Source organism: Orbicella faveolata, unplaced genomic scaffold (assembly GCF_042242905.1).
Source record: "Orbicella faveolata isolate gen_17 unplaced genomic scaffold, um_ofav_v1 contig_14, whole genome shotgun sequence".
Lineage (NCBI taxonomy): Eukaryota > Metazoa > Cnidaria > Anthozoa > Scleractinia > Merulinidae > Orbicella > Orbicella faveolata.
In genome coordinates this window covers 13,289,798-13,317,118 of record NW_028301541.1, presented here as the reverse complement: position 1 = coordinate 13,317,118, position 27,321 = coordinate 13,289,798, and the positions used below count along the sequence as shown (strand labels likewise).

General features: G+C 38.4%; 3 protein-coding genes across 7 annotated transcripts in view; 2 read left to right on the top strand and 1 right to left on the bottom strand.

The window, feature by feature from the left end:
- Window positions 1–3,433: 3,433 nt before the first annotated feature.
- LOC110066649 (uncharacterized) lies at window positions 3,434–7,542 on the bottom strand. 2 transcript variants are annotated; one of them, XM_020773877.2, is made up of 3 exons: window positions 7,381–7,542; window positions 5,600–5,974; window positions 3,434–5,244 (listed from the first exon to the last, which is right to left on the bottom strand). In XM_020773877.2, exons 2-3 carry the CDS (start codon window positions 5,963–5,965, stop codon window positions 4,246–4,248), a joined length of 1,365 nt encoding a protein of 454 aa, XP_020629536.2. In that variant the 5' UTR covers window positions 5,966–5,974; window positions 7,381–7,542; the 3' UTR covers window positions 3,434–4,245. The 2 variants fall into 2 exon arrangements, with proteins under 2 accessions (XP_020629536.2, XP_089143652.1); XM_089287526.1 differs by lacking the exon at window positions 7,381–7,542 and adding an exon at window positions 7,068–7,250.
- Window positions 7,543–11,391: 3,849 nt separating this feature from the next.
- On the top strand, window positions 11,392–12,196 carry LOC149114083 (uncharacterized). The gene is made up of 2 exons (XM_089287539.1): window positions 11,392–11,542; window positions 11,871–12,196. The coding sequence occupies exons 1-2, from the start codon at window positions 11,504–11,506 to the stop codon at window positions 12,171–12,173; spliced, it is 342 nt and encodes a 113-aa protein (XP_089143665.1). The 5' UTR covers window positions 11,392–11,503; the 3' UTR covers window positions 12,174–12,196.
- A 1,974-nt stretch (window positions 12,197–14,170) lies between these two features.
- LOC110066662 (uncharacterized) overlaps window positions 14,171–27,321 on the top strand; it is a 21,534-nt gene continuing 8,383 nt past the window's right edge. The window contains exons 1-11 of one of the 4 annotated variants that reach the window (XR_016206575.1): window positions 14,171–14,531; window positions 17,623–17,935; window positions 18,729–18,791; window positions 19,108–19,237; window positions 21,432–21,473; window positions 22,722–22,747; window positions 23,390–23,434; window positions 24,471–24,541; window positions 25,410–25,509; window positions 25,910–26,007; window positions 26,391–26,436. Coding sequence is in view for 2 of the 4 variants with exons in the window: in XM_089287529.1 (XP_089143655.1) it covers window positions 14,453–14,531; window positions 17,623–17,935; window positions 18,729–18,791; window positions 19,108–19,237; window positions 21,432–21,473; window positions 22,722–22,747; window positions 23,390–23,434; window positions 24,471–24,541; window positions 25,410–25,509; window positions 26,391–26,436 (915 nt within the window). In the remaining 2 variants the exon portion in view is untranslated. Of the gene's footprint in view, window positions 14,532–17,622; window positions 17,936–18,728; window positions 18,792–19,107; window positions 19,238–21,431; window positions 21,474–22,721; window positions 22,748–23,389; window positions 23,435–24,470; window positions 24,542–25,409; window positions 25,510–25,891; window positions 26,008–26,390; window positions 26,437–27,321 lie in introns of all 4 variants that reach the window. The other 3 variants (XR_016206574.1, XM_089287531.1, XM_089287529.1) reach the window with 3 other exon arrangements.

Genomic DNA, 27,321 nt, shown 5'->3' with positions numbered 1-27,321 from the left:
TTGCCATGGCAACATGAATAAATTTAAACAAGCCTTTAAAATCGGTTTTGTTTATTTGCAGAAAATCTAGTTATTAGATTTTCTTTATAATTTGCATCCAACAAGCTTGTAACGATGCTCACAAGTTAACACTATTTTAATAATAATTTAACAAAGAGATCTTTAATTATCCCTTGTTGAAGGTTCACTAGAATATCTAGAATTTCCTTTGTTAAAAGTCAATTTTTTGCAATACTCCAGTTACTTATTTCCTAAAGTATTTCGTGCCAAACTTCGTGAAATTCTAATGAGTGGTTATCGAGAACGCCATTCCGTGTTCAACGTCCGTCATCTTGTCTTACTTTATCGAGGAGGAATAGAACCGAAAATAAGGCAATTATCAGTTCTACGCTTGCGTACGTGCTTATGCTTGTGACTACCGTTATGTAGTTTAGGATTGTGTTTATGTCGTGGTGAAAACCAAGCGTTAGATTGGTTTTCACTTGAGTGTCGAAAGTTATGATTTGTATTTGCACGTTAAGAGATTGGCTAAAATAACTCCGCGCACTTTATTGTCAAATCGAAAGTAAAACCAAGCAGCCAATGAGAAGTAAAACGAAAACCCATCGTGACGCGCTCACACACGTTCTCCCTATCTTGGCTTTAGCTAAATGCATTTGCTTTGAGTTTTGATTGCTTCGGTGAATTCTCTGTGTAATTTTTAATTGGCCAGAATGATTGCTTTGATTTGGTTTAGGACACTCGGATGAAAACTGCTTTAAGATAAATTAACTATAAATTAGTTCAAACAAATGTTTAAGATGAGCAAAATGAAGAAAATTGTTCTCCCCAGTTGATGCGTGACGCTTAAGGTAATTCCTCTGAAATAAAAGTGACAATAGATATTTGTTCAAACTTTGTCCACTGAATATTTGTCATATGATAACTTCAATTTTGAAATAAAAAAGGGGGGTGCCCATGCTCATTAAGGAGCAGTGAGGCATTGAAAATGCCCCATTTTGGCATTATTTAATGCTTATTATAAGAACGCATTCCCAGTAATTGTAACATCTTTGTGAGCCCGGACTCATAAGAACACGCATTAAACTACAGTCAATACATTGTGTCGGACACAAATAAACGTTTTAAGTTTGATTCAGACAGAAAGCTAAATCCTTGGTTAAAAATTTGAGCCAAATTTCTTGACGTGGTTACCGACTGCCAAATAGAAAAGATCACCGTGTATCTGCTATTTTCCTTATTTATTCAATTTTCAGCAATAGAAATTAGATCAGTCTTTTCTCAGGCAAAGCTCATGATTAGTTGATTACAACGAGTGGAAAAAAAATTGGGGTGCCCGTGCTTGTTGGTGAGCTAGAGCCATTTTTCAACTGACAGAGCTCAATATCAAGGCAAATCCGTCATGTTTTCAATGTGCGCGTGCACGAACGCGCGCTAATGACGCCATAAATTATGCGCAGTAAGGATGCACAATGCAAATGTGAGGAAGGACCTAAATGGATATAAACGTTCAAAAGAAAATGAAAATTGAAAACTGATAACGTAGAAAAATGTTTAAGTGTCATCTTGTGAAAAATCACAAACGTTTAGGGCATAGCCCTTCTTCAGAGTGAAACCGTTAAAAAATTTATAATTTTTTATAATTAGCTTAACTACTCACCTCTTCTAGGCGTTCAGTTAGTTGGGGCGCAGCGCGAAAAACAGCGCACGTTTCTTTTTATTTTTTCGCGCGCCGTATTTCGCGATGCGCTCCAACTAACTGAACGTCTGGAAAAGGCTACTTAACTACCTACCTCCATGACATCCTCAAAAAAAAAAAAACAACAGAGAAAACGAGTTTTTTTAAAGGAATTTAACAATTCTTAAATTCTACTACAAAGGTTAGTTAATAATTAGCTGGTAGATTTGGCTCACCAGAAACAATGTACAAAATATCAAGTGTTCATGATTCCAGTGGCCCAACTGAAAAACTATATTTGCTTTTATCTTATGTGGCGAATCCTGTAATCATCTGCCCTGCTAGCATTCTGGTTAATAACGCCCATCCCAACTTATTTTCAAGTCTTGCTAATAATTCGATGTTATCAGCAAAAAATTCAGGAGAATCTTACATCGTTATGCAACGTCAGGCAGCCATTCACCAACTTAATGAAGTACAAGAAATCTCTGTTTTATTTATCTTGATCTTGTTATTTTCCATTTGTTTTTATTGTTATTTAACTTAATGAAAAATAAGATTGTTTTATGATGTGTCGAAATTCAAATATTATATATTTTTTACAAATTATGTTAGCTTAACAAATTGTTACGCAGGGTAACCAGTGATTTCCAGTTGTAATTTCCTTTCAACTGACAGCAGTCTTGTTCGTGATACATGGAAACTGTTTCTCTTTTAATGTTGTTGTTCAGATGGTGGACGCTGTAGACAACTCAAAATGATTTATCATAACCTATTTTCGAGTTGCTTTTTATTGGCTGGTTTTCAATAGCGCATGTGCATAAGCAACATACGCAGACTTGACAAGATGTTACAACTCCTTACTGTGTCTAAGTATGTTTGACAACCAACATAGTTACCTTTGCCAGTCAAAACAAGTCCTCACGCGCTCTCTGTTCAACTAAAAATTCCAGAACTTTCGATATTGGCCAATGGTACGGGTATGGCGTTGGAAGGTTTCCGGAAAACCCAAAAATTGTTGAATTTCCCAAACGCAAGCCATTCAACCGAAAATTCCGGAAATGGAACTAAAATTCCCGATCAGAAATTTTCAAATATTGGTTGTACTTTGTGAGGTTGTTCCTCTTTTCCAAAGATTCCGGTAACCGCTGTTCCATTCACCACTGAAAAGTTACCAAAATCCAAACCGGAATATTTGGTCGAATGGAAAGCGCCCCTTCTGTGACTCATTCATGCACTTTAACTGCACCGGCAAAAGACGAGGTCGGGAGACGCTGATTTTCATGTTCATCAAACTCGCACGATACCTCTTTTTTTTCTCCGAGGTTATGCGCATACCCGCTAACTTCTAAGTAGGTTCAACTTAAACTAAACTAGACTAGAAGAGTCTTAAAGCCGTTTGAAAAGTTTGGATTTCGATGTTGGGAAAATTACTAATCTGCAAACTAAATGGGGTCATCTTTTTGTTGCTATAGTGACACCGATGCTGATCAAACCGACGTAATTATTGAAACTTTCATACGTTGGGATGGTATTCCGTTGAAAAACTAAGACAAATAGCGTGACTGATTTATTGACCATGACACTACTGACTGGTTTTTGCTAAAACTTGTGACGAAACACGCAAGAAAAGCAAACAAATTTCTCGTGCAATTATAGACTTTAGTACTGTTTAGATTCCACTGACGACTAGATTATTTCATGAATCTTTTATCCTCGTTTGATCCCCGTTACTAAAAAAGAAATTCGCGACAATTAAATGCATTCAAATGTTTATTTACTTCTACACTACAAACAACAAGCAGCAGCTAAAAGAATATTTGAATTAAAATGACTAAGGACTAAAGAGTTCCTACTTTGAGTGCAAGTTAACGTGCGTAAGAAATCTGATGTCATGCTAAATTATTACAGCTACAGTACAGTAACAACAATCACAAGTAAAATACAAGTAAACTGATCAGAAAGAAAACATAACAAATGTGTCAGAACTAACAGTTTCGCTCGTGATACCAGATGGTATATCTGGATGTGCGCTACTCCGAGTAACGAAGGTTATGTCCACACATATACATTAAGTTGAACGCATACATTTTTTTTTTGGTTCACACGTTTAATCCCGCTTATTGGGATTGACTTTGTCTGTACAAAGCAATTTTGAATGCTTAAATATCTATCAAACGAGAACGCCTGGTGAGAAACGGACCTCAAAAACCTGCAGTGGGCATGCCTTTACACTGTCTGTTAACGAATTGATTCGATGGGCCATTCTAAAGAAAGAATTTATGAAAAAGGTCAAAAAGATCGTTTTTGTTGTTTACGCGTGGAGGAAAGGTTTCCTACCTAGGAAGATGTACGCGAATGTTACGTAAGAGCAAAATATGTGTTAACATACACATGTGGACATAGCCAAAGTTTTTCAGTCTCAACAAAGTGTTTATATTTCTTTGTCTTTTGCCTATACTTGTTGCTTTTTTCTGGTTGCAAGACCTATGTCTAAAGTAATCAACAAATCAGATCACTATTAATTATCTGTCTAGAAGTTAACTAAGGGCATAACAAGTTAAAATCTAACAGATCCCCCGCCACTTGTGGTCTAACTCCCAAGGCCCTGAAACCGACAACCTTTTGTCCCCCTCGTCTTCAAACTTGTAATATTTCCATTCTTTAAAGAAATACGTAGAGTCATCCTTTTTATAGCGAAACACGGTATTTACAGGTCCAGTTAGACCTCCCCACTTAGAGATTGGGAAAGGGCCGGTGAAGGTTCCTGATTCCAGGCGGTAGTAAACATCTCCTGCAAAAGCATACGTCGCACCATTTCGCCAAGTGAAAACCCCGTCTACGGGCCCATCTAGTCCTCCCCAGTTCTCTATTGGCTGAGGGTTAGATACTTGACCGTGTTCTTTGCGGTACTGGTAATAACTGCTTTCCTTAAAAAAGTACGTGGCGTAGGACTTCTTAATATTCCCCAGGAAAACAGCATCAATAGGCCCCTGCATCCCACCCCAACCTTCCTTAATGGGTTTAGGATACCCAGAATCGCATTTTCCCTCTGCATCGTTGTACCGCCAGTAATTGGTCCCCTTAAAGAAGTACGTTCGCCCGTCATGCCATGTCATGGCGCCATCAATATAAAACGGCAAAACCCCATGATATTCTAAGAATACTGACTGTTCTTCAAGCCTTTTCTCAAGAAGCTTTAGCGTTTGTTCAGCTTTAGCTGGCTCGTGCCCAAGGACTAAGTGCGCAATCGCTTTTGCTGCGTGACCGCTGGTCTGCAAACAAAGTAAGTAAGCCAAGTACCTCTTAAGCTCTTGACACATAGCACCAGACTTGCCACGCAGCTTCTCACGCAATAGAAGTACGGAGGACTTTACCTGAAACACGTGACTTTTACCTAAGATCATGTGATCGACATCAAGGAGTACTTGGCGCATGCCGTCGTTGCTGTACGACAGAACAGCTTCCGCCCATTTTCTGGCTTCTTCGGAGTTTATCAATGCTCCGCTGCTGTTGTATTTGATGTCTATTTGCTGTTGGTGCAGGAAAAACTTCAAGCGTTGTATCTGAACGGGAAATGAAAGAGAAATAAAACACTCGAAACGAAATCCTGTTCGTGACACATTCTGAGGAAAATAATGCTGGTAGTTAAAGGGCTGCGGGACTAAATCAAGCTTAAAGAAAGGGAAGGAAAAAGTGGATCAGCTAAACTAAGTCGGATTAAAAGAGTCAAAGTATGTCTCTTTCTTTCGTTGAAATAAAGAAAACACTGAAACTCTATATATTTTCTGGTTATTTCCAGTATGGTAACTCGGTCCCAAGTTTATAAACTACAACCCTTACCTGTTTGCTTAGGTAACGTAGATAAGTTATAGATAACAAGGTCACGTGCACTAGAATTACCGTGTGTGTTATACTTACTGAGTCTGCGTAGACTGTGATTAGCTTAATTTCCTCGAGTTCTTTAGATATCTCCGCGAAACGACGATTAATTAGGCCCTCTACTTCGTCCAACTTATTTTTTATCTCCTTTAACTCCTTCATCTGTTTGTGTCCCTGCACCACACTGTACACAAAGTTAGCCACACTAAACACAGCTGCTATGGTTGACGTCACCGCGATAAAAGCCAGAGGAATGGCTAGAAGTTCAGCCCCAGTACGTTTATCACGGTCTATCAAAGCACGTGAGGACTGGGCATCAAGTTTCTTTGCTTTAAGGACAGCATCACTTGCGACGGTCATAACAAATGCCAGGATTGGAAAAGACCACAGCAATATGGCCCGCATGGTTCTTCACTGAAAGATTATTCAAATGGTCAGATCACAGATACCGACTTTATTGTTCGGTGCTGCATACAGCTCTGCCTACTTTTTCGCATCAGTCATTGAAATAAATACACATTAAAATATGACTTGTGTTATGCTTGGTTACTTGGCCGTTTGGTAAAAATGCCTGGATGTATGACAGCTTGGCTGCTTATATTATAATTGAAGCGCCAATTATGGGCTCATTCAATATTTTCCTTTCTGTCTCTGTCTTTGGAGAAACTCAGTTCAGTTTGCTCAGTTCTGCCCGGATGAGCGGATGCATATTCTCCCCTCCCCCTCCCCGCCCTGTCGTGCATATGACGTAGCAGACATTATCTCAATTTACCAAATAATAGTTTCTCACGGTAGTTAATGCCTTGTGGTTCTGGGTTAAGCATTGTTACCAGTAGGTAACATGTAACTGTAGCTAAAAACTGTAACTAATAAATAACTGTAACTAATGCCGGCCAAAACAACTCGGATCAAAGTAGTTAGTGACGTAAAAGACTTTTTTATTTTATATTGCAACCCAAATGAATAAAGAACGAGTTTTGTTTAACTGCCATAATTTCCAAAAGAATTGACAACACAAAAGTCCATACATGTAAACATTGTACAAAAAACTATTTATTTAAAGCAATTTTTTGTTTGCTAATTTCTAAATTAACTCATTTCGATTGGAAAAAAAGCTTGCAATTGAACTTTAAAATCCAAACTAAACGTTTAGAGCTATCTGCTCTGCAGTCTAACTCTGAACACCCATGCAACGCACTTTATGACTTTCACCCTGTTATAAGGTTAATGTAACTCAACCTTAATAACTCAATGCAAGGTGATAGAAGTGTGTTACCGACTGCAGTCTATATTTAACATTCCTTCTTCTCTAACCTAAAACATCCTGACATACCTTTAGAAACGCAATCTCTGATCTCTGTGGCGTTAAATACAGTTCCCGCAATTTATATGGGTACGATCAAATTGTGGACATAAGGGCTCTAAATTATTTTCAACTCAATTTCGTACAAGTAGACTTAAGTTGGTTGAGAGGTGCACTCCACACAAGTCTAGCCGAATTACTTACCTTGAGTTGTGGCTGTTTAAAGGGCCATAGAAACCTGGAATAATTGACTGTAAACCTATCGTCAAGGAACTAAATTGACCATTTGTGCTCATTTTAAACCGTCTTTTTTCAATAACTCTGTGTAACGTGCAAAAAGTCTGCCTGATGTGGGAGGATTCTCTGCTTGTCGAAAGTTTTAATTAAACTTCCACAGGACAAAATTTAACTAAGACTTTGCGAAATAGGTCAAAAGAAAGAAATCTAGCGGTAGGGAACAGGATTACTGAGCCTACATTCGAAGGTACGTCATCGGTAAGACCTAAAACATACTTACAAGGGTTTTACGTATCCTCGCCCAATTTTTCTGCTTTTTCCAAAAATGCTTCCAGTTTAAATGTCTCAGAAGCCACTGGACTTTGTCAATTTTAGTGATTGACTTGTCAAACTGAGTTAACTATTCATACGCAAGCAAATTGCAGGAATGTGCCAATCATAGTTAAGCCTGTCCGACCGTGTGATTTGCCGACTCAATTGTTAGCTTTCCAGGCTTAACATAGCCAAAACCTCAGCCAGGTGAACAGTCAGTTTTAATTAGTCCGCTTATTGATTCAATAATTATTAGCACGAACAAACACCCGAATGAAATCCGAACACACATCCTAAGACCGAAACGTATTATACACAAGAAAAAACAATATTTAGCAATATTTTAAAACCCTGTGAAATTACAACTCATTTAAAAGATAAATTCGTTGTTCTTAATTGTGTGAGTAGCGATAAAGAAAACTAAACCGACCAGGAGCGATAAGAGACACCTTTTGTCGTTTTCCGACTCTCCTCTTGTTCATTTCAATGTTACAGACGTGTTCCTGAACAACGACATCGGAGTCAATTGTAGGGTTGGAAGACAAGCGTAGGTACGAGATGTCCTGTTGCAGTGTACGTGACATGTAGCAGTGACAAAAGGGACGAGTTGCGTGATGTGACAGGGACTAAATCATAATAATGTTTGCAGTCACAAGAAAGTGTTGATTATATTAGATATTTCTCAGGGCCATGTTGCGGGGACGAGTCTCCTTGTGTTCAGGTATACTTGTAAATAGAGCAACAATAATTTGAGGGACATTTCGCGAGATTTGTCCTGGCGCCGCGAATTTTTGCGTGTGTACGGTTGTGCAAGATGTCCCTGCAACGGAATCAATAGTTGAGCCAATCACAGATAACGACCAGACTTCTTTGTTGCTGGTACACTGACAAAAAAGATGGCTGTTATCATTATATCTCTTTTTCCATTTCCACGTATCTAATTAGCTACTGATAAAGACAGAACTTCACAAGCTGTACCTGGTTGTGTTTTCTCAAATCGGGTAATAAAGAGTATTACTATTTTATGCTTGTTTCCACCATCTTTTAATCGCTTATTCCAACGGATTAGATTATTTTTGTTATAAGTAATCAACATACGTGTCTGGTTTTTACTCCAAGAAGCCTGACCATCAGATTCGGTTGGAAGACTTCCCTCCAAAGATTCTCGATGGCCGCCATTTTGCAACAACGATGTAGTGCCCAAAGCATCCTAATCATTGCCAACGATTATACCCCACGCGCCTGTCATTTCACACGTGAGGACCTGTCTCTGCAGGGCATATCTGGGACATGTTCCCGCAAATTTCCGTGCTTATGTGGACATTGCGTTTCTGTCCCAGTGACTTGTTTCCCCTATATGTTGGTGTTAGATGTCCTCGTGTGTGTACTGCAAATGATTTTGTCACGCTGCTCGTCGCTGCAGCAAGACCCCTTGTGTTTCTCAATCTTTAAGTGCTGCCCAAAATTTCTGTGCACTGACTGTTACACTAAAGGTCTCCCCCAACGCACGCAACATTTCAAATCAAAATTTTGCGACACCGTTGCGCACAATATGTTGCACACGTTTGGGGATCCTGTTACTCTATGTTGTAAGATGCTGGATGGTGCAACAGGATGGCCGAACGTGTGTAACATGTTCTGTGCTGCAATGTGGCAATGTGTTGCGTTACAATGTTGCATGCCTTTGGCCGGGCTTTAACACTGAAGTCCGAAAAAGCCGTCTACAATTAACAAGTTGTAGTTGTATCATGATCTATTTACAATGTCGAGAAAAAGCACAGTGTTTAAAACCATTGTTAAGTGTCATTTGATTTCTCAATTTAAAATCAGACTGTAATTAAACAATTTAATCAATAGTTTTGCTTTTAGGTGATCTCTCATAAAGTGAATGATCTTGACAGAATCTGCATTTTAAAGCAGGGCGAAAAGACTGATAGCTGCTCCTGTTTTCAGATGACTTTTTGGACTGTGCGACTGCTGGAAACCACTGAGTTAATGCTTTAGCTTTTAGCGTCTATTGCGCTACGGATGAAGGTACTCCAGAAGCTGTAGAGTAGTTAACTATAAATTTATTTTTTTAATTTAATTCTCTCATTTTAAGCTCAATATTTGAAACACTGCTGACCAGTTTGTCCTCTTTTTTGGTGGCTCAAAACAGGTTCCAACACTTAGATTTTGATGGGTCGTTATAACCACTCTTTATCACTTGATGCTATAATCATGGTATCGAAAATTTGCCCAATCATTGGTTAACACTTTGTTATCATTTTCGTGACACAATAGGTTATCATAGCAACAGTAATATATAGATTTAGCCAAGCCTAAAAGTGGAGCTCCTAATAAATAATTAACCATAAATGAAAAGAGGATATTTTTCCGATCAGAACATCAAAAAATGATCAATTGTGAGCATATGATTGTTCAGTGTGTGGTTTCATTATTTTCGCTAGTTACATTTTAACAACCATACCTAATGAGTGTACCCAAGATTGTAGAAATTAGGCACGCAATATATCAGCGACTTTCCAAGAGACGATTGTGCAAAGAATATGTCGGAAGAAAAGTCAACAACGCGTCAGGGTTTAATTTGCGCCAAAATTTTGCCTTTGCATGTACTCCCTCCCTCTCCCCCAGAGATATAACCTTCCTTGAGCCCGCAATCCAATCGAAAACCAAGCAACTGGTCAGAGGTTCTTCCAAAAACGGCGCGAACTAGATGAGCTCGTGACCTAAGCCCGCGATATAGTCACGTGATACTGGTCAACGGATACCTTGTTTTGGCATCTGTCAATTAATTATAACATGGATGTCCAATATCAAAGATGTACTGGTATGGTAATGGTGCTACTCTTATTTTTCAAGGTATTTGGCTCGACATACGGACGGACAGACGGACGTGCGTACGGACAGTCACGTGACAAAGAAAATTTTTGACATCGATGGGTTACCAAATTTTCTAAGGTATGGGGCTCCGCTCGTTCACCTTCGGCGCGCAGGAGCTCCGCTATGACCTCCTAAAAACACCCTTAATTACAGCTTTAGGGACTTATAATTCAACTAGTGAGATAATGTCAGATAGTGCAGAGGGCAATTGATAGCTCTGGCACGGTAGTTCCATAGATACTCACCCCTGCTCGGTTCACTTCCGGTTTGTATCAACCTTGGTAGTCTGCTAGGGCTTTTCCCCTTAGAAGTGTGTATGTTTCAAGGTTATATTTCAAATTACGTACAATTACTGTTTGTCACGACAGCTTTTAAATTTTACTATGGCGTTTTTCGATGATTTTTGTTCATTTTAATGGATCGTTTTCACTCAGGTGACCAAAAGCTTAGCAACCGTCGCTACGCCGCCATATTGGTGGAGTAAAACTGTAAACAAACCGAGTCGCGTCTTCACTGTGAAGATGGTTTTTTGCATGGTAGTTGGTTGTGGAAGCCAAAGCGCTCCAGGTAAAGATCTTCATTTTGCCCGAGTCCCATCAGTAGTCATAAACCAAGGAGACGAGGCGGAAAAATTATCCTTTGAACGGCGATCGCGTTGGATTTCTGCAATAAGTCGGTCTGATTTGACTGAAAAGATTCTCGCAAATGATCGTGTATGCAGTCGGCATTTCGTCTCAGGAAGAGCAGCGAAAAGTTGGAACAAATACAACAGGGAGCTTAAGCAACGAAGACGGCGACGCCAAGGACGACGTCTAGTAAAAAGTGAATTTATATCTTATCCTCGAATTTCGCAGATGTCCGGATCTGTTTAGTGGGCCTACTTGTCTCAGAACTTACTCAACCTAAATACGTAACGCCAGCGTTCAATTCCAAATGAAAATACAAAAAAATTAGCCACTCTCGTTCACGTCCTCCAAAATACACAGAACTTAGTCATTTCAGGTTGTTGTTTTGCAGAGGACGGCAAAGAAATGTACAAAGATTTATGACGCACGTGCACAGCTATTGTTCTGCTCATTAAACTTTTTGTTTGGTGACGTTCACGTTGCCGTTGCCGTTGTGGTTTGCTTAAGGTCATTCCCCAGTATTGCATTGCGCATCCCTACTGCGCATAATTTCACGAGTGATTAGCGCGCGCGCATTAAAAAATGGCGGCTTTTTCTTTACAGCTGGACCTCGCCATAGAGGTAAATCGTCATTTTCTCGCAAACGAGTATGGTGACCTATCATTTGTTTCTGTTGTTTTGAATTGAGCAATAAATTTCTCTGTGTAAAATAAATATGGACCAATTCTCAGTGTAGAACAAAAAGCAATCGTCGGAAACGTGAATTTAGCAAGCAATCGTAACTACAATCATGGTGCTATTATAAGGATTTATATGGGTATAAACAAGGTGCTTTTGCTCCTAAACGAACATGGGGACCCCTCATTTTTATTTCGAAATTTAAGTTCCTATAATATAAACAATCGATAGGCAAAGTTCCACAAAAATCTCAGTGCAGGTTCTATTTTAGCGGAATGACCTTAAGGTCCCTATTGTTGACTGGCTGCCGACTTTAAACCTGGGCCTTAAAAAGAATGTGGAGAGAGGAAATATCGAACAAGCATCGCAAAGAGGACAGAGAGCTAATGAGAAAGAAAGGAAACGAAAGGAGCAAGAAGAGAGGGAACGCGTGCTTGCAGAGGAAATCGCGGCGAAGAAGCTTAAGTTGAATCAGGCGGGTGAACAGATTTCAGATGTTTCCTTTGCCGAAGAATTTCCGAAGTGTGTCGATTCCAGTACACAAACAGAAGAGTTTGACTATTTAGTAGCTTGAGTGCCACCGCAGCGACCATTTTACCAAGATGAATTTCGGAACGACGAAAAAAAAGTACATTTTTATACCGGATTACCTTCGCTTGACACGTTGAAAGCTGTTTTCCTTCGACTTGGTCCCTTTGTAACTCAAAAGGCCCAACATATGACTCCTTTTCAAGAATTTGTTATGACATTGTTGAAGCTTAAACTGAATATTCCTTTGGAAGATCGACCTCGCTTACCGATTTAATGTCTCGGTTTCTACTGTGTCAAGAACATTTCAGGCGTGGATGGTCGTGATGGACGTAAGGCTGCGGCCATTAATTAAGTGGCCAGAACGTGAGGAATGTTTTCAGTACTCGTTCGGGAAGAAGACTACAGTAATCATAAGTAAGTAAGTAAGTAACTTTATTTAATGAGGGTAAAAACACTTTACAGTCATTGACTGATAAACTCGTGGCCCTCCCTTAAACAATTAAAAGATGTGCTTGTGTTTCGGGGATAAACGAAAGAAAGTTAAATCATCGATTGTTTTGAAGTCTTTATTGCAAACGTGACAATTTATCCCTTCGCGCCAAATTTGTAACTTGATACTTTTGTTTTCCTCGCAAAGGTATATAACATGAAACCCTTGTTTTCTCCAAAACACACGGAAGATGTGTTTGTGTTTCGGGGATAAACGAAAGAAAGTTAAATATCCTGACGAAGAAATGGAAGCGAAAAGATTTTGTTTTTCTCAAAACGCAAATTTTCTTATCATCGATGAACAAGAACTAATTTAATTATCAGACAGTCACGGGATATCTTTTTCTTTTTCTGTTGCGACCTTTGTTGTTAACAATAAAACAATTCAAAATTAATACGCAGCAATATTAATTGATACAACTGAGACGCGCTACTTGGCCGATATTATCCTACATCGGTGAACGAGTTTCCTCAAAGACTGATTAAATTAATTTGTGCTTTCATTAGGTGCCACGGAGTCTCCAGCAATACTTGAATACATTCCTGGTTTCTTTTGTCACAAATTTACAATTTGCAGAATATTAAAGCCACTAACTGGGGAACTTTTTCGTCTCTCATACAGACGCAATTAAGGTAAGAAATAAGCAAGCCCCTAAGCTATACATTTCCCTTCTTTATTTAAACCCTGACAAACATACTACTGTAGATTGAAAACAGCAGACGATATTTGTTGAGCCGACCTGTGGATAATTCTAAAAGATACGTTTTACTTTTGCACTAAAAAGGGACAAGTGGTGCTACCTGACATCATATGACATATAAAAAACCGCGTGGTTCTAACGATGCTAGAACGCATGCTTCTTACATGTTGGGTTCTACCATAGGGAAAACCACTCAACATTTGTGTGCGATCCCGTATGCAATGTATCCTCCACCTAATATGTAGAAGACACGAGCGCTAACTAATCTGCGCATGCGTTTAGAGCAAATTGGTTTTGTTCTAAGGAGAATAGTGCCGCAATGAGAGCAAGGGGTTACTTGAAACAAATATATAGCTTTGCGATGTTCACACCTAACTGACGTAGATGGAACATGTTTTACGTACACATGTTGGGTACACATGCACGTTTCCCACCTCACCCCCACCACTTCCTTGCCTCTAGACTAATTAATTAATTGAGATTAATTAATTCAACAAACATGTTGCCCTGTGCGTTCAGAGCCACCTTAAATTTTCGAAATTTTAGGTGGCTCTGAACCCTACCGTAAAAGTTCTTAGTAATTACTTAAAATAGTTGTTTGTGCCTAAAAACGAAAAGTTTGTTCTTTTTTTTTCTGTGATGTGTAGTGACAGAACGTTTGACATTTCTATGACAACGTGTTACGAAAACGTTGGCTCATATCTGTCAACAGTTTTAGGTGGGGTTTGTAAAGATTAGATAACCTTTCGGTCCTTTTGGCTTGGTCATCGGAGAAACTAACTTTGAGATAGTTTACTGTTAGGATCTTTTGTTTTTCTGAAGGGTTCACAGATACATTTGTGGGTATGTAATAGGATATGCAAAAAGTTTACGACGATTTACACGGGCCCGCGAGTTCATAGGGATATTTACACCTGGTGATGGGCTCCTGTCATGGGTAGGGTAGGTATTGATGGTTATCATCACACGTACACATTGTGTACCTATTTTTATTACACTCGTCTCCAGAGCCCTTGCGTAAAATCCACCTCGTCCCCGGGCGGTTTGAATTCCAAGATGGCGACCACCCTCACTCTCTGGTAATTTTGGAGGTTTTCTCAAGAGTCCTAATCGATGCTAGGAGTTGAACAATATGTGGAGGCGGCATGGTAGCAATTTTAACATGGATTCAGAAGCATACGACATCGCTAGAGGTCTTTATGACTCTAAAGGTACACAACAAATTAGAAAGTTTTATACACTGGTTACAGTCTTAGCTTACGTTTTAGCACGGTTGAAAGTAAACAATCTCAAGACCATGCTTACCAAGTGATCCCAGTATAACGATAGGAGTCCTTGGAACCCGATCCAACAAAAAGGGTGGTAAACTCGATCGTTTTTTTGTTAGAATAATAGCGTTTTCAAATTATACAGAAGATTATAGCCAATGAGGACTTAAACAGAGTCTATATTGCCGTGTGCCTGGTCAGCAGCCTAGATCTGCCAGCACTCTATCACGAATGCTGTTCTCTGATTGGCTACGGTACTCACTATCTATTAAACAATTAGATTAGGAGCTCAAGATTTCTAATTATTATTCTATCATGGATAGAAATTGAGAGTGAATAATCTAATTGTTTTAGTATAAATCTACTGGTAGTTCAAAACTTTATCTAAATCCTCTTCACAGATACTTTGAAAACGCCAATAAGCAGCCATTATTTTGTTAACAAAGGTACACTGCTACGCTACTCACTATCACCGAATAGATGTGAGTAGCATAGCCAATCAGAGAATGGCATTTGTGGTAGAACGCTAGTAGATTTATACTAATCTGTAATAGATAGTGAGTAGCTTATCAGTGTGCTGTTGATAACAAAATGGCGGCCACGTCTTTGCATTTTCAGAGTGTCTTTGAAGAGGGTTTAGACAAAGTTTTGAGAAACCAGTGGATTTATACTAAAACTATTAGATTATTTGCTCTCGCTTTATATGCATGATTAACTCAGGCTGCGCCCTAGTCTACTATTCTATGATAGAAATCTTGAGCTTATAATCTAGTTGTTAATTAGATCACAGATGACATCAAAATGTGGTAAGAACAAGAAAGTGGGGATCATGTATCTTATTAGGGCCGTGATCATGACATTGGTTGATATATCAGTCGATACATGGGTCAATAGTCGCTCAAGTATTGATCGATATATCAGTCCATACTTGGTCAGTTGTGAGCTGAGTATTGACCAATACTCCTATCAGAAGATCTAGTTGGCATTCACCGATACTTTACCAATACTCTGCAGATTATATCAGTAGATATATTGGTCGATACTGATATGTCAGTCAATAGATTGGTTGATACATCAGTTGATACATGTATATTGGTCAATACTCAGCCGATACTCAACCGAGTATTGGTCGATACTCGCTCTAATATCGCTCAATACATCAGAAAATGTTTAGCTACCTCAACCAACAGTTGACCAATACACCATCAACAATATTGCACATGATACATGGACCCGATACCACAAGGACCATTAAGGTCTTTACCTCGGTACAGTATTAACCAAGTATCATCGATTAGTGGATATATTGACTGAGTATCGTCTGGGTATGGGTGAAGTATTGGTTGAGTGTTCATTAAGTATCAACTGATATAGCGACCAATATAGTTAAGAATTAGAAAACAAGTACCCATGTACTGTGTTTCTGCTGAGTTATTTTTTCCTAGTTCTCCCAAAAATTTGAAGTAGATGGAGAATGTTTTGTAGTAGTCGGCACTAAACATTTTCAGAAACCCAAGCAAAAAAAGAGACCTATCATTTAGGTTGTTATCAGACACATATGAAGCAAGTAAGCACTTACTTGCCGTTGATTTAAAATCAATAAAATGACAGCAAGCACAGGGTTGTGCATGAGCAATAACAAACTTTTGTAATTGATGAATCTGAACAGAGGCCACCGAAAATTCAGTAAAGAAAAATCATAGACCGGATTACAAAAAAAGAGAAAGAGAATGTATATCAGTAGATATGTAGGGATCTTTCTTTAAAAGCTCAAAAGAACTTGCTGGATCAACTGCCTTAATCAAGTAAAACAAATTTTATGCAGATTAAAATTTTTCAATGGCAAAAAAATTGATCGGGTTCAAACAAGTTCAAGTTAGTTTGAATTTTAGCTCGCACATTTAAGCTCATTAGTGTTACTACATATAAAATTAACTTAAGCGGATAAAACCTTTTGTCAAATATATATCTAGACCAAATTAAGGACAATAAAGTACTGTATAATGGTTACCCCTTAATAATGTAAAACCAAGGATACCTTATTATAGGAAATTAATGCTTCATGCATTAATTTAAGTCGCATTAATTTATGTTAATGTTATTTTTCGTGCTGTCAATTAAGTTGTGTGTTAATCCACGACGTCTATTACCATTATTTTGCCCCCAAATCTATGACACACTCCAGACATTCTTGACACAGCCAAATATTAAATTTTATTTGCATACTCTACATTTGACATCAATCTTTCGCATTAGTAAATCGTTTTCTGTACTTCAACTGAATTTTCTTTGTGTTCACTGTCAGGAAAAAAGCATCATTTTGTCAGGGTGGAAATCTTTCAGTATCATGGACACTGTGAAGAACACTCAAAGTGGTCAGATTTCTTGGATTGACCCATACGTCTAGGGACAATTGGATGATCCTTGTTTGTATTTGGAAGCTTTACAGTGTTAAAATAAATTTGTTCCTGTTCTCAACAAAATTAATACTGATTTTCTGTTTTTGGTGTAGTAGTCATGCTGCTTTCCCTCATTTTGAAATTTTACCACCTCTCTCGCGTTAATTTCCTTTATCGTGTAGCAAATTTATTTTCAAATCATGTTAATTTTAGTCACGTTAATTTCAAGTACGTTAATTAACACAAGCATTAATTTGCTATAATAAGGTATGTCTTAATTTCAGCAAGAGGATTTCAAGTTTGGGTTCTGGAGGTTTATTGAATCAGTTATAGGCTAATAATGCACCTGCATGATGTCATCCTCTTACTAGACAGTGCAAAAAGAATTCATTTTGCTTAGTTCTTTTATTATTTTTAAATTTTTCCTCCACAGTAGGGTTTAGATAACAATTTTCCTAGCTAGCATGAGAAAAAGAACCTTAGCTTCACTCTGCTTACAGCCTTCTGTTTCCTTTACAGAGTTCACTTACAAGAAGCACGTTTTTACTTACTGATAATATCCTGCACACTGTAACTTTATTACTTTCAAACAAGTGTCTTTTTCAACCAAATTATATTAACATGCTTATTTCAAGTCAACGTCAACAGACCACCATCTGCTGCTCAGCATGGTGTTTATACCGCCAGCTGCAGAGGACCTCCAACACAGGCAAACACTGCAATGAAACCACGACCATTCAGTGCGAAGGCTAGAATAACAACAGAAAGGGTTGCCGAGAAGACAACCACAGCACCTAAAACAAGACCCCCCTGGAGGCCATTCTCTGGTCATGCTGCACTTGGCAGACCAACTCCACTGATCAACAAGAATCCTGACAATGCCAATGTTATGACAAAGGAAGAACTTCATTATGACTTACCTTCACTTTCAAAAGTCTATCAAGACAGGTAAATGTCCATGTAAGGTTACAGAGAGGGAAATAGATTCTGCATGCAACTTGCAGGTGTAATCTGTGAGGTATTTTAAACTAGAATAATTTCCCCAGTGTGTATTCAAGGTGCCAGCATTTAAAGGGGAATCGTTGCTGACAGCATTGTTTAGTACATATTGCCTCATTGGGCAGCATACAAATTTCCATAGAGAAGGCATGATTTAAATTGAAGGCGACCTACTGATTAAAAACCTAAATTATATAGCAATGTGACCTTAGAAAATGCACCTAATTTCTGGGTGGCAAAAGGGACTCGATCAGTGCATAATTATGTTCTTTACAACATTTTTTTTTTTATGCTGTCACTCAATATTCAAAGTTGACTTTTTATATCTGGATCAGAGACTGACAATTATACTAAAAGGTAAAAATCATAAACAAGATTCCCCTATTGAAGAAAAAGCAATGATTTTTATCAGTCAGTGGGTTAGTTCATCATTTACTATAATGTCCTATATTATCATACAGTACATTGCTGGAAAAACTTGCACACATGCAAATTATGTCATCTAATAAACTTGCAATTGCACTTTGTTCCTTTCAAAACAGTTCATTTGTTATATCATTAATGGTTAATGATATTAGCAAGGCTAACAGGACCCAGCTACAAATTTGTGCTATTTCCCGATTGTCTCTCAGTTTTCAGAACAGACATCAAAGTGCAAGGGAAACCACTCCTTGTAACCTTGAGGGGTTGAGTCAGGCTAGGATTTTGAGATACTGATGGTGGCTTACATGTATAATTACAGGTGTCTACCCAGAGGTCTTGTAACTTTACAGGAGTGGCTGACAGAAGATGTTCCTAGTGACTGGTGGGTACAAGATGGTGTTTCCTGTTCATTTTTGTCATTAATGATGCCATGACACTTGACTAGACTAGTACGGTGGAGAATGCACAATTTGGGGATCCTGATTTTACATACCTTTTACTTTGACTCCTGTGTTTGTTTCTCTTGCAAATTTCATCATTTACAGCTACTGTATTAGTACAGCTGGTTAAATATTTAATTACTAGGATCCTGGGGTTTGGGAGGGAGGAAAGCTCAGGCTTATAGTACATGTAATGTGAATAAAGTAATTTTTCTTACATGTTCTGACTTAGGGCACTAAATCAAGTGTGTTTTACAGGCCTGCTCAGCTTACAGCAAAGCACAGTTTTGTATTCCTTGAACATGTTCAGATGGACAATCTGCAAGCTGTTCCACCTGTTCAGCAGCCTGATGATTTATTGATCTATACTCCAGTACCGCAAATTAAGGTACATTATATATTAATAAGTTGACTTATTCTTAAAGTTTGATTAGTTCTTACTTATGATCTATTAGAGGACAGAAAATTCTAGATGACATCATTTTTTTGTTTCTTTATTATATAAAATACAGTGGAACCTGTATATAATGGCTCTGTATTAAGCGGTCACCCTCTATTAAGTAGCCAGTTTTCAAGGTCCAGATTTTTCGTTCACACAAAGGCTGTAGTTTTTCCTGTATTAGGCAGCCACCTCTATTAAGCAGCCACGGCCACCCTGTAGCAGTCCTCTGTTTGTCTTTCTTTGTTATTGTTACCTGTATTAAGCGGCCACCCTTGAATGGAAACTAAGCCACATGTCATTTTATGGGGTAGTTTCCCTTATTCCCTCTAATAGACAACAAATAAAACACAACTTGTTACTTGTTAAATAGGGGAACTGACTGCTGCACTGGATAGACTGCTGCACTGGAAAACGGACTGCAGCACTTAGCCCAGCATTCTGCAAGCAATGAAACCCCATTTGAGTTTATTAAAACCGAAAGATACATATGTGAAGTTAGACTAACAGAAGTACAGATAATGATAACGTGCCTACTGTCCGTCAGGAAAAATCCCCTTATTAGAGGAAACCTGAACCCTCCTGAATGCAGAGCCAGGCACTTAACAAATACCCCAAGGGTGAGGGGTGACAAAGCCAACAAATGTAGGGTAACAAAGCAAATCAAAACAACATTAATAAAAAATCTCGAAACGAAAGCAAGTTGGCAGCGACATCAGCATAATCCTGCCCTTATAGTACTTCCGTTGCCATGGAAACTGTCAAAAAACCAGTGAACCGTAAAAACAATGATTTGCTGCTATTCTTCGAATCGCAGCAAATAACAGTTTCATTGTGTTTAAAATGTGATCCATCATCATTACAAAGAAAAACATGTACAAAGCTACTGTAAGCTGAAAACTGGCCGTTTAGTATCGCTTTCCAGATGTTCATAATGCTGAAGTACAGTACCATATCATTACACCATGCCCAGTGAGTAATTTCAGAGTGATCCTGTATTAAGTGGCCATCTGTATTAAGCAGCCAGTTGCTTAAGTCCCGAGGGTGGCCATTGATTCCTTGTTGTCATGCATCTGTTCAGTAATAGATCACAGAAGACATAAAAGTGTGGTAGGAACAGTACTGACACACTCACCTAATGGCTTGTGTGCCACTTTATTGGTCTTACCACATTTTGATGTCATCTGTGATCTATTAAACAATTAGATTATTCGCTCTCGATTTCCTCGTCAACTATCATGCATAGAAATCAACAGCGAATAATCTTAATTGTTTTACTACAAATCTACTAGTCATTCAAAACTTTAACTAAATCCTCTTCACAGACACTTCCAAAATGCCAAGAAGCAGGCAGCCGTCATTTTGTTAACAAGGGCACACTGCTATGTTACTCACTATCTGTCACAGAATAGATAGTGAGTAGTGTAGCCAATCAGAGAATGGCATTCGAGATAGAACGCCTAGTAGATTTATACTAACACTGAATAGAAAGATGCACAACAACATGGAATCTATTTGTTAACTGTGTTATTAGCTGGTATTTCCTAATAATAATATCATTATTAGCTAATGAAAATAAGAAAAAATTATGATATTTTGCGGTGGGTTAATGTTGCTGATGGGTGATATAGTGGCTAAATGCTCAGACTCCATAATTAATTATACATGTCTGATGCCCTTCTCTTCCTTTTCCTTCATGTATTTCCACCCTTGTTTTAGATCTTGTTTGGGAACAGCATTTTGTCTAACTATATTGTAGCTCATGAAAATGTGGATTATTTTTATATTTAAACATATCTTTTGGGTAGGCTTGGCTGCTTGACAAGTACCTTATTTTCAATTCTGGTACAGCATGTCTAAGTGGTTAGGGTGCCAGACTTGAACTCCAGAGATTTGGGTGCAGGAATGCATTCTACTTGATTTAAAGTACATTAGTACATCTATTGGGCTGTTGTCACATTACTGTTTCGATGCCTTTTCTGCCCAGTTGTTTACTGGGCACCCTTCACTTATAGCCCAGGGTCAATTGTTACTCCAGTCAACATACTGGACAACAGGCAACATACTCGATCTATAGTTCTTAGGTTCAATGTACACGATACCACAGTATATTTAATGCAGCTTCTATTGTTTTTATTGACAGAAATTTAAGCCTCCAAAACCAAGATTCCAACCATTCCCTCAGGTATGGTACAGATGCATGCATTTGAAATAAAATCAAAATGTATTGAGAGGACATTTCGAGGAATGCTTTAATGTTAGCTTAATACAGGGTGTCTATCTAATACAGTTCCCACAGAGCATGTTCTATTATGTGTCAATAGGTATGCCAATGTATGTTAGATACTTTTCAGGTTATTCTTGGAGCTACAGGTACATTGCGGTGTTTGCAGCTTTTTATTTATTAAACTGGGCTGGAAATTGTTTGAAGTCAGCCACACAGATTGATAATGCAAGGTTCATGTAATCCAACTAGAAGAAAAATATGTGAACCAAAACAACCCACTCAGACATGAAACAGGTCAAGAAATACGTTAGTTAGGGGACCCTCTACCAACTGTGGTAAAAAATGTAAGAGAATTATCTCATAAACTGATAATCAAAACTCAAAATTATTCTATCTAAAGAATCTGTCTATTTGTAATGCCTGTAATTAGTTTCTGGTGCTTCATTATCAGACCAAGTCGATTACTGCAAAAGGTCTGCCTTTATGTGATGGCAGTAATTTATGAGCTATGTATCATGATCAGCCGATTGTAAAACCTCGTCAGATTTTTATTGGTACCTAGCCTAGCTTGCAGAACAGGGGGATTTGTGAGGCAGAGCGTGATACATGAGTGCAGATACATGAGTGTGGAGTAATCTGGGCTTGTGCATCATGCATGTATAGTGCTGTACCCTTCTAATTTTTCTGTTCTGCAGTCGAATTGTTATTAAGCATGTTGTGTGGTATAATCTAAGTATATGTTCACGTGTCTAAGTCACATTTTAGGTGTCTGTGTATGCTTAATATTGAGGTATAGTTTACAGCAACTAGAAACTAAGGAAAATAAGTTTGGGAGCTTGGCGACGGTCTGGTCAATACCATGCAGGTTTGACTGTAAAACACTAAAATGCACATCACATCTTCTTGGCCTGCCACCGTCATTTTGTACATAAACTTCTATATGTACTTTACTTTTGTCAAATGGCATCCATGACACTCAAGGTTAGGTTTGAAGAAGTGCACTGGAGTTGATAATTGATTGTCTAAGGGAGGACCAGAATTATTTTAAACAAGCACACATCTATAAATACTCCTTTCGCTATGCTTTTTACATGTATTATGTATTCTTTAGGTTTCTTCAATTGCAATCTAAATGCAGTAAGTAAGAAACCCTTTTTTTCTTGCTAGGTCTTTCAATCATTTGATTTATTGATTTTTGTTTTTTAGGATGAGGAGTTGAGGTGCAAGCACAGGTACATTGTTATTAAGAACATAAGTTATGAATTATCAAGAAAAATGAATTGATTTAGATATTAATTTTATATAGTCTGATGCAAACATGACAGAAAGTTTGAGAGTAAACTCAGGCTGCAGGCCACTACAATCTCTTCTCAGGGTGCTGTCTTTTTACCCTTGTGAAAGGAGGGCTGAAAAGAGAGGGTCCTGGCTACAAGACTGCGTGCAAGCAAACATTTATGACAGTTTTAATAGTACAAACATAAACATAAGTAAACATACCCAGACGCAGTGAGATGTTGATAATTAGTACTTTTTGTAGGGAAATTGTCCTAACAAAGGGCGTTACTTACCAGCACCTTTGTGCACCTGCGTTTGTTGCTTATTTATACTTATGTGCTAGTGAAAACTAACCTTAAAATAAGGCTCGGTGTCTCTCCAATCCTGCGCTTAATTTTCATGCTGGTTCTTTTCGTTTCTGGGAACGCATTTCACCCAACCAACTCATGGTGAATTACGATTTTTTTTGTCATATTGTTTCCTGTAACTGATAGTTTTAATTCTTTTTTGTGTAAATCCCTTTTACATGTTATCAGTCGACGTCATCGTTATCTTGATACACCATGGGATAAGCTGTACTGATCTTAATTTTATTTCAGAAGTGACCCTGTGGATGCAAAGTCAATCCAGCCCTCTTCACATGAGTAAGTACATGTATTAACATAAAGAGACTGTATAATAGGGTTGTAATGTTCGACAAAGGAGAACGCTTGCTAATGTTATGGGTGTCCTGCGCAGTTTTTCGTTGTCGCCTTCGTCCATGACGTCACATTTTGCTTACGCTATCATGCGGACGACCTCGTCGTAGAGACAGGTAAACAAAATGGAGGGCTTTCTTTAAAAAAGGAAAGTCAGAAGGTTTCGGCGTCTCGAGAATTGAAAGAACGTTGATTTCACATCAGGATTGGTGCCAGATTTTTTGCTTTTTACTTGAAGGGTAGAAAAATGTGGCCCTGGAATAAGTTCGGAAAACAACAGTCAGCTAATTTGAATTGCGGATAGAATTCACGTGATCGTTGATAACGATGTTAAACATTACCCTGGAACGCGCCAGCGAAAATACTCAATAAAGTGCAATACTCAATAAAGTCAGCAGCGAGCAACTTAAGGGTACATGTCCTAAAGTGGACGATCAACTCAAGTCAGCCATTACATGTTGAGCAATACTCGTATTATGTGATCGTCATCGATATGCGCCCTTGTAGATTCGCGTATTCTCTTCGGAACGCACTAGCAAAATTTGGCAGAAAGTGACCTTGTGTTTGTCGGCATTATCCATGTGCTTAGTTTGACAAACCACTGATCAACTCAGCCATTGCACTAAACAATCCAGAAGAAACTGATTCTGTAGTGCTTCTTGTTATATGCAGTCAAACTGATCTAACTGAAACTAGTTCGTGTGTTCAGCAGACTGACTTTATTACGAACGCGCTTAATTTCTCTGATTACTGCTTGTTTTTATTGCTTATCTTTTGTTGATGTGGTAAATAAAGAAGAGTACTGAGAATTTAGGATTTAATTGAGTCAGTCCATTACTGAGCGCAACTTACCACATCTTAAGTGAACAGCGTGTTGTAAAGTTATGTGTACCCTGTACTTAGCTATTCTTAGTTTTGGAAAAACAAAACCAACACGATGAACCATTCTCATACCGCCATATTGTCAATTGAAATGTTTCAGTGCTTTTGAGGGAATGCGGACGGCAGATATTATTCGACAAGAGATTGAAGATCTTGAAAGACTCTTGCAAGGTAACACGGCCAGAAAAAAAAAACCCTCAAGTGAAGTAACCCGGTTAATTGACTGGGACCAAACACTCACATCCTATCTTTCTGGTAAATGTATGTAAAGCGCCATGATAATTGGTTCTTACTATCACTAGAAAAAACCCCTGATCTCATTCGTTACATAATGTATAAAAAACAAGACACCGTGTTTCACACATGTCCTAATACTGGGACGAGAGCTGAAAATACGACATGCACTGGAGTATTTATGACATACTTCGAGGTGTTTGGAATGTGATGAAACGTGCCAAGTCTTTGATATATATTCTCAATCGAAACAATTCTAAGGTAAAGATTGACTAATTGAAATTTACGCAATTAAGATCCTATCCTCACAAGTGCAAACTATTTCCAAATTGAACGAGAAAAACCGTATGATTACTTATTAATAATATAAACATGCATGAAAAAATTCGCGTGGAGGAAGTGCCGGAAGATCTTTCTTGAAGCCATTTTTTCTCATTCAAGAAAACGTTTTTCAAAGTTTCCGCACAAAATTTTCATCATCATTCTATGTGACATCATTGGGCTTACAAGATTTCCTTTTGTCTTTCAGCCAATCATAACTCAGAATTACGATGTGTAATTGGCACTGGTGTTACACTTTTTGCACTGGTGCTACACTTTTTGCACTGGTTGTTACATTTGAACTGCACTGCTCTCAGCCAATCAGAATCGAGTAATTTTTTCATGTATATTATTAACATCGAAATATCACGAAGTAACACGAAAAAACCACATGTTGTATACTCATCACCAAGCTACCTACTGATACAATCATTTGCAGTCAGTGCGCTGTACTTGACAGAAGGGTATTTATTTTCTTTTATAGGGATTGGAAACCCTAAAGGTTCATCAGTGGTTGTTCGATATCAACATGATATTAACAACTTACGAGACATGGTTAAGAGCACTTTGCAGGGATACGACTTGTAAGTTGACAAGTTTGGTCCTTGCTATTCGTTAATTAAGATTTGTTTCGCGATCGGTAAATCATGCTTTTTCATCATAGTAGGGGAGACTAACTAACTATGTTTTGGTTCAGCTATAGGCACCTGCTGCATGCAATTTTCTGAACTGATTTTCAACGTCTTGTAATTTAATATTGTTGTTCACCTTTGCCTGTTTAATTTGGCGTCATTATTTTACTAGTCCATTGTCCCTTTAAAGATGATTTCCAGTCCGCACTGCGTAGTCTCAGCACTTTAATGTTTACAAACATTGTAAGTCTCACTCGATGGAATGCGAATCGATGTTATTTCTTACGGACCACATAACTTATCTTTGAGATCTTTCAAATTCTTTTTCCAACAGCTTCATTGATTTTTACAGCTGCGAAGTTGTTTCATCAAGTGATACGAGAAAGAACGAAGCCGACGAAGCTTCGCATCCATAAAGGCGATTGACATGGAACTTTGAATTTACTTCATGTAAGTGGTTGCGAAATATTTACATTTTGTGATGTCTTACATGAAACCAAACAAAAAACGTAAACAAACTCTCGAGAGTGCGCAGTTACGGACTGGAAATCATCTTTAAATCGTGTAGATTACGCAATAAAGCTCTCTTGTAATAAGTTAAATATTATCAGATCAGAGAAGGACAGATGTAAACAGTTTGTTTGGTATCTACTGAAACGTCATATTTCACAATCGCCGCTGCCTTCAAGTACTTGTATACTCTGCGAGGCAGAGATTCTTTTCTCTTTCTGCTCGGTGAGGGTGTTGCAGGTTAGCACTTGTTTAGATTTGTCAATGAATGAAGTATGGCCTTGCAATGTTTTAACTGCTACTTTTTTTTTTTGCGTTGACAGTTCTGAGGAGGCTCGAAGTCTCACCCCTGTGGCTGCTAGTTTCCAGGTAAAGGGAACATTATAACTTTTTTCACTTTCAGGCTGACGTGTTGTACTATTTTAGAAAAGTCGTGTTGAATTAAGTTAATACAAAAACACAAAACACACGCACAAACAGCGTGTCGTACATTTGTTGCATTTGACCGAATTTTTCTTACTGCTGGGACTCCAAACCATCTATTAGGAAGTGTGCATTTCAGTAGGTCAGTTAATTATAAAAGACAGCGAGCAAGAATCTTATTGAAAAAATTACTTCAACAGTGCGCTGGCTTGTTTGAAAAAGTCATGTTTTGGAAACATATTTTAACAACAAACTTTGAAGTTGTGAAGGTGAATTAATCAACATGACACGAGCGTGGGACAAAGAAAAATTCTGAGTCCCCGACAGGAATCGAACCCATGACCTCCCGAACACCGGGAGGGCGCTCTATCCACTGAGCCACGAGAACTCATGGAGAGCGATGTCATTTAACTGAATTGATATATAACAGGTGTCCTCCCGGTGTTCGGGAGGTCATGGGTTCGATTCCTGTCGGGGACTCAGAATTTTTCTTTGTCCCACGCTCGTGTCATGTTGATTAATTCACCTTCACATTTCATTACCGAGCTTAAAATTCACCATCTTTATTAATTTATCACAACTCACGATGACTTCGATAGCGTTGATCCTAGCAGTATGCAGGACGCCTGTCATATATCAACTCAGTTAAATAACCTCGCTCTCCATGAGTCCTTGTAGCTCAGTGGATAGAGCGCCCGCCCGGTGTTCGGGAGGTCATGGGTTCGATTCCTGTCGGGGATTTAGAATTTTTCTTTGTCCCACGCTCGTGTCATGTTGATTAATTCACCTTCACATTTCATTACCGAGCTTAAAATTCACCGTCTTTATTAA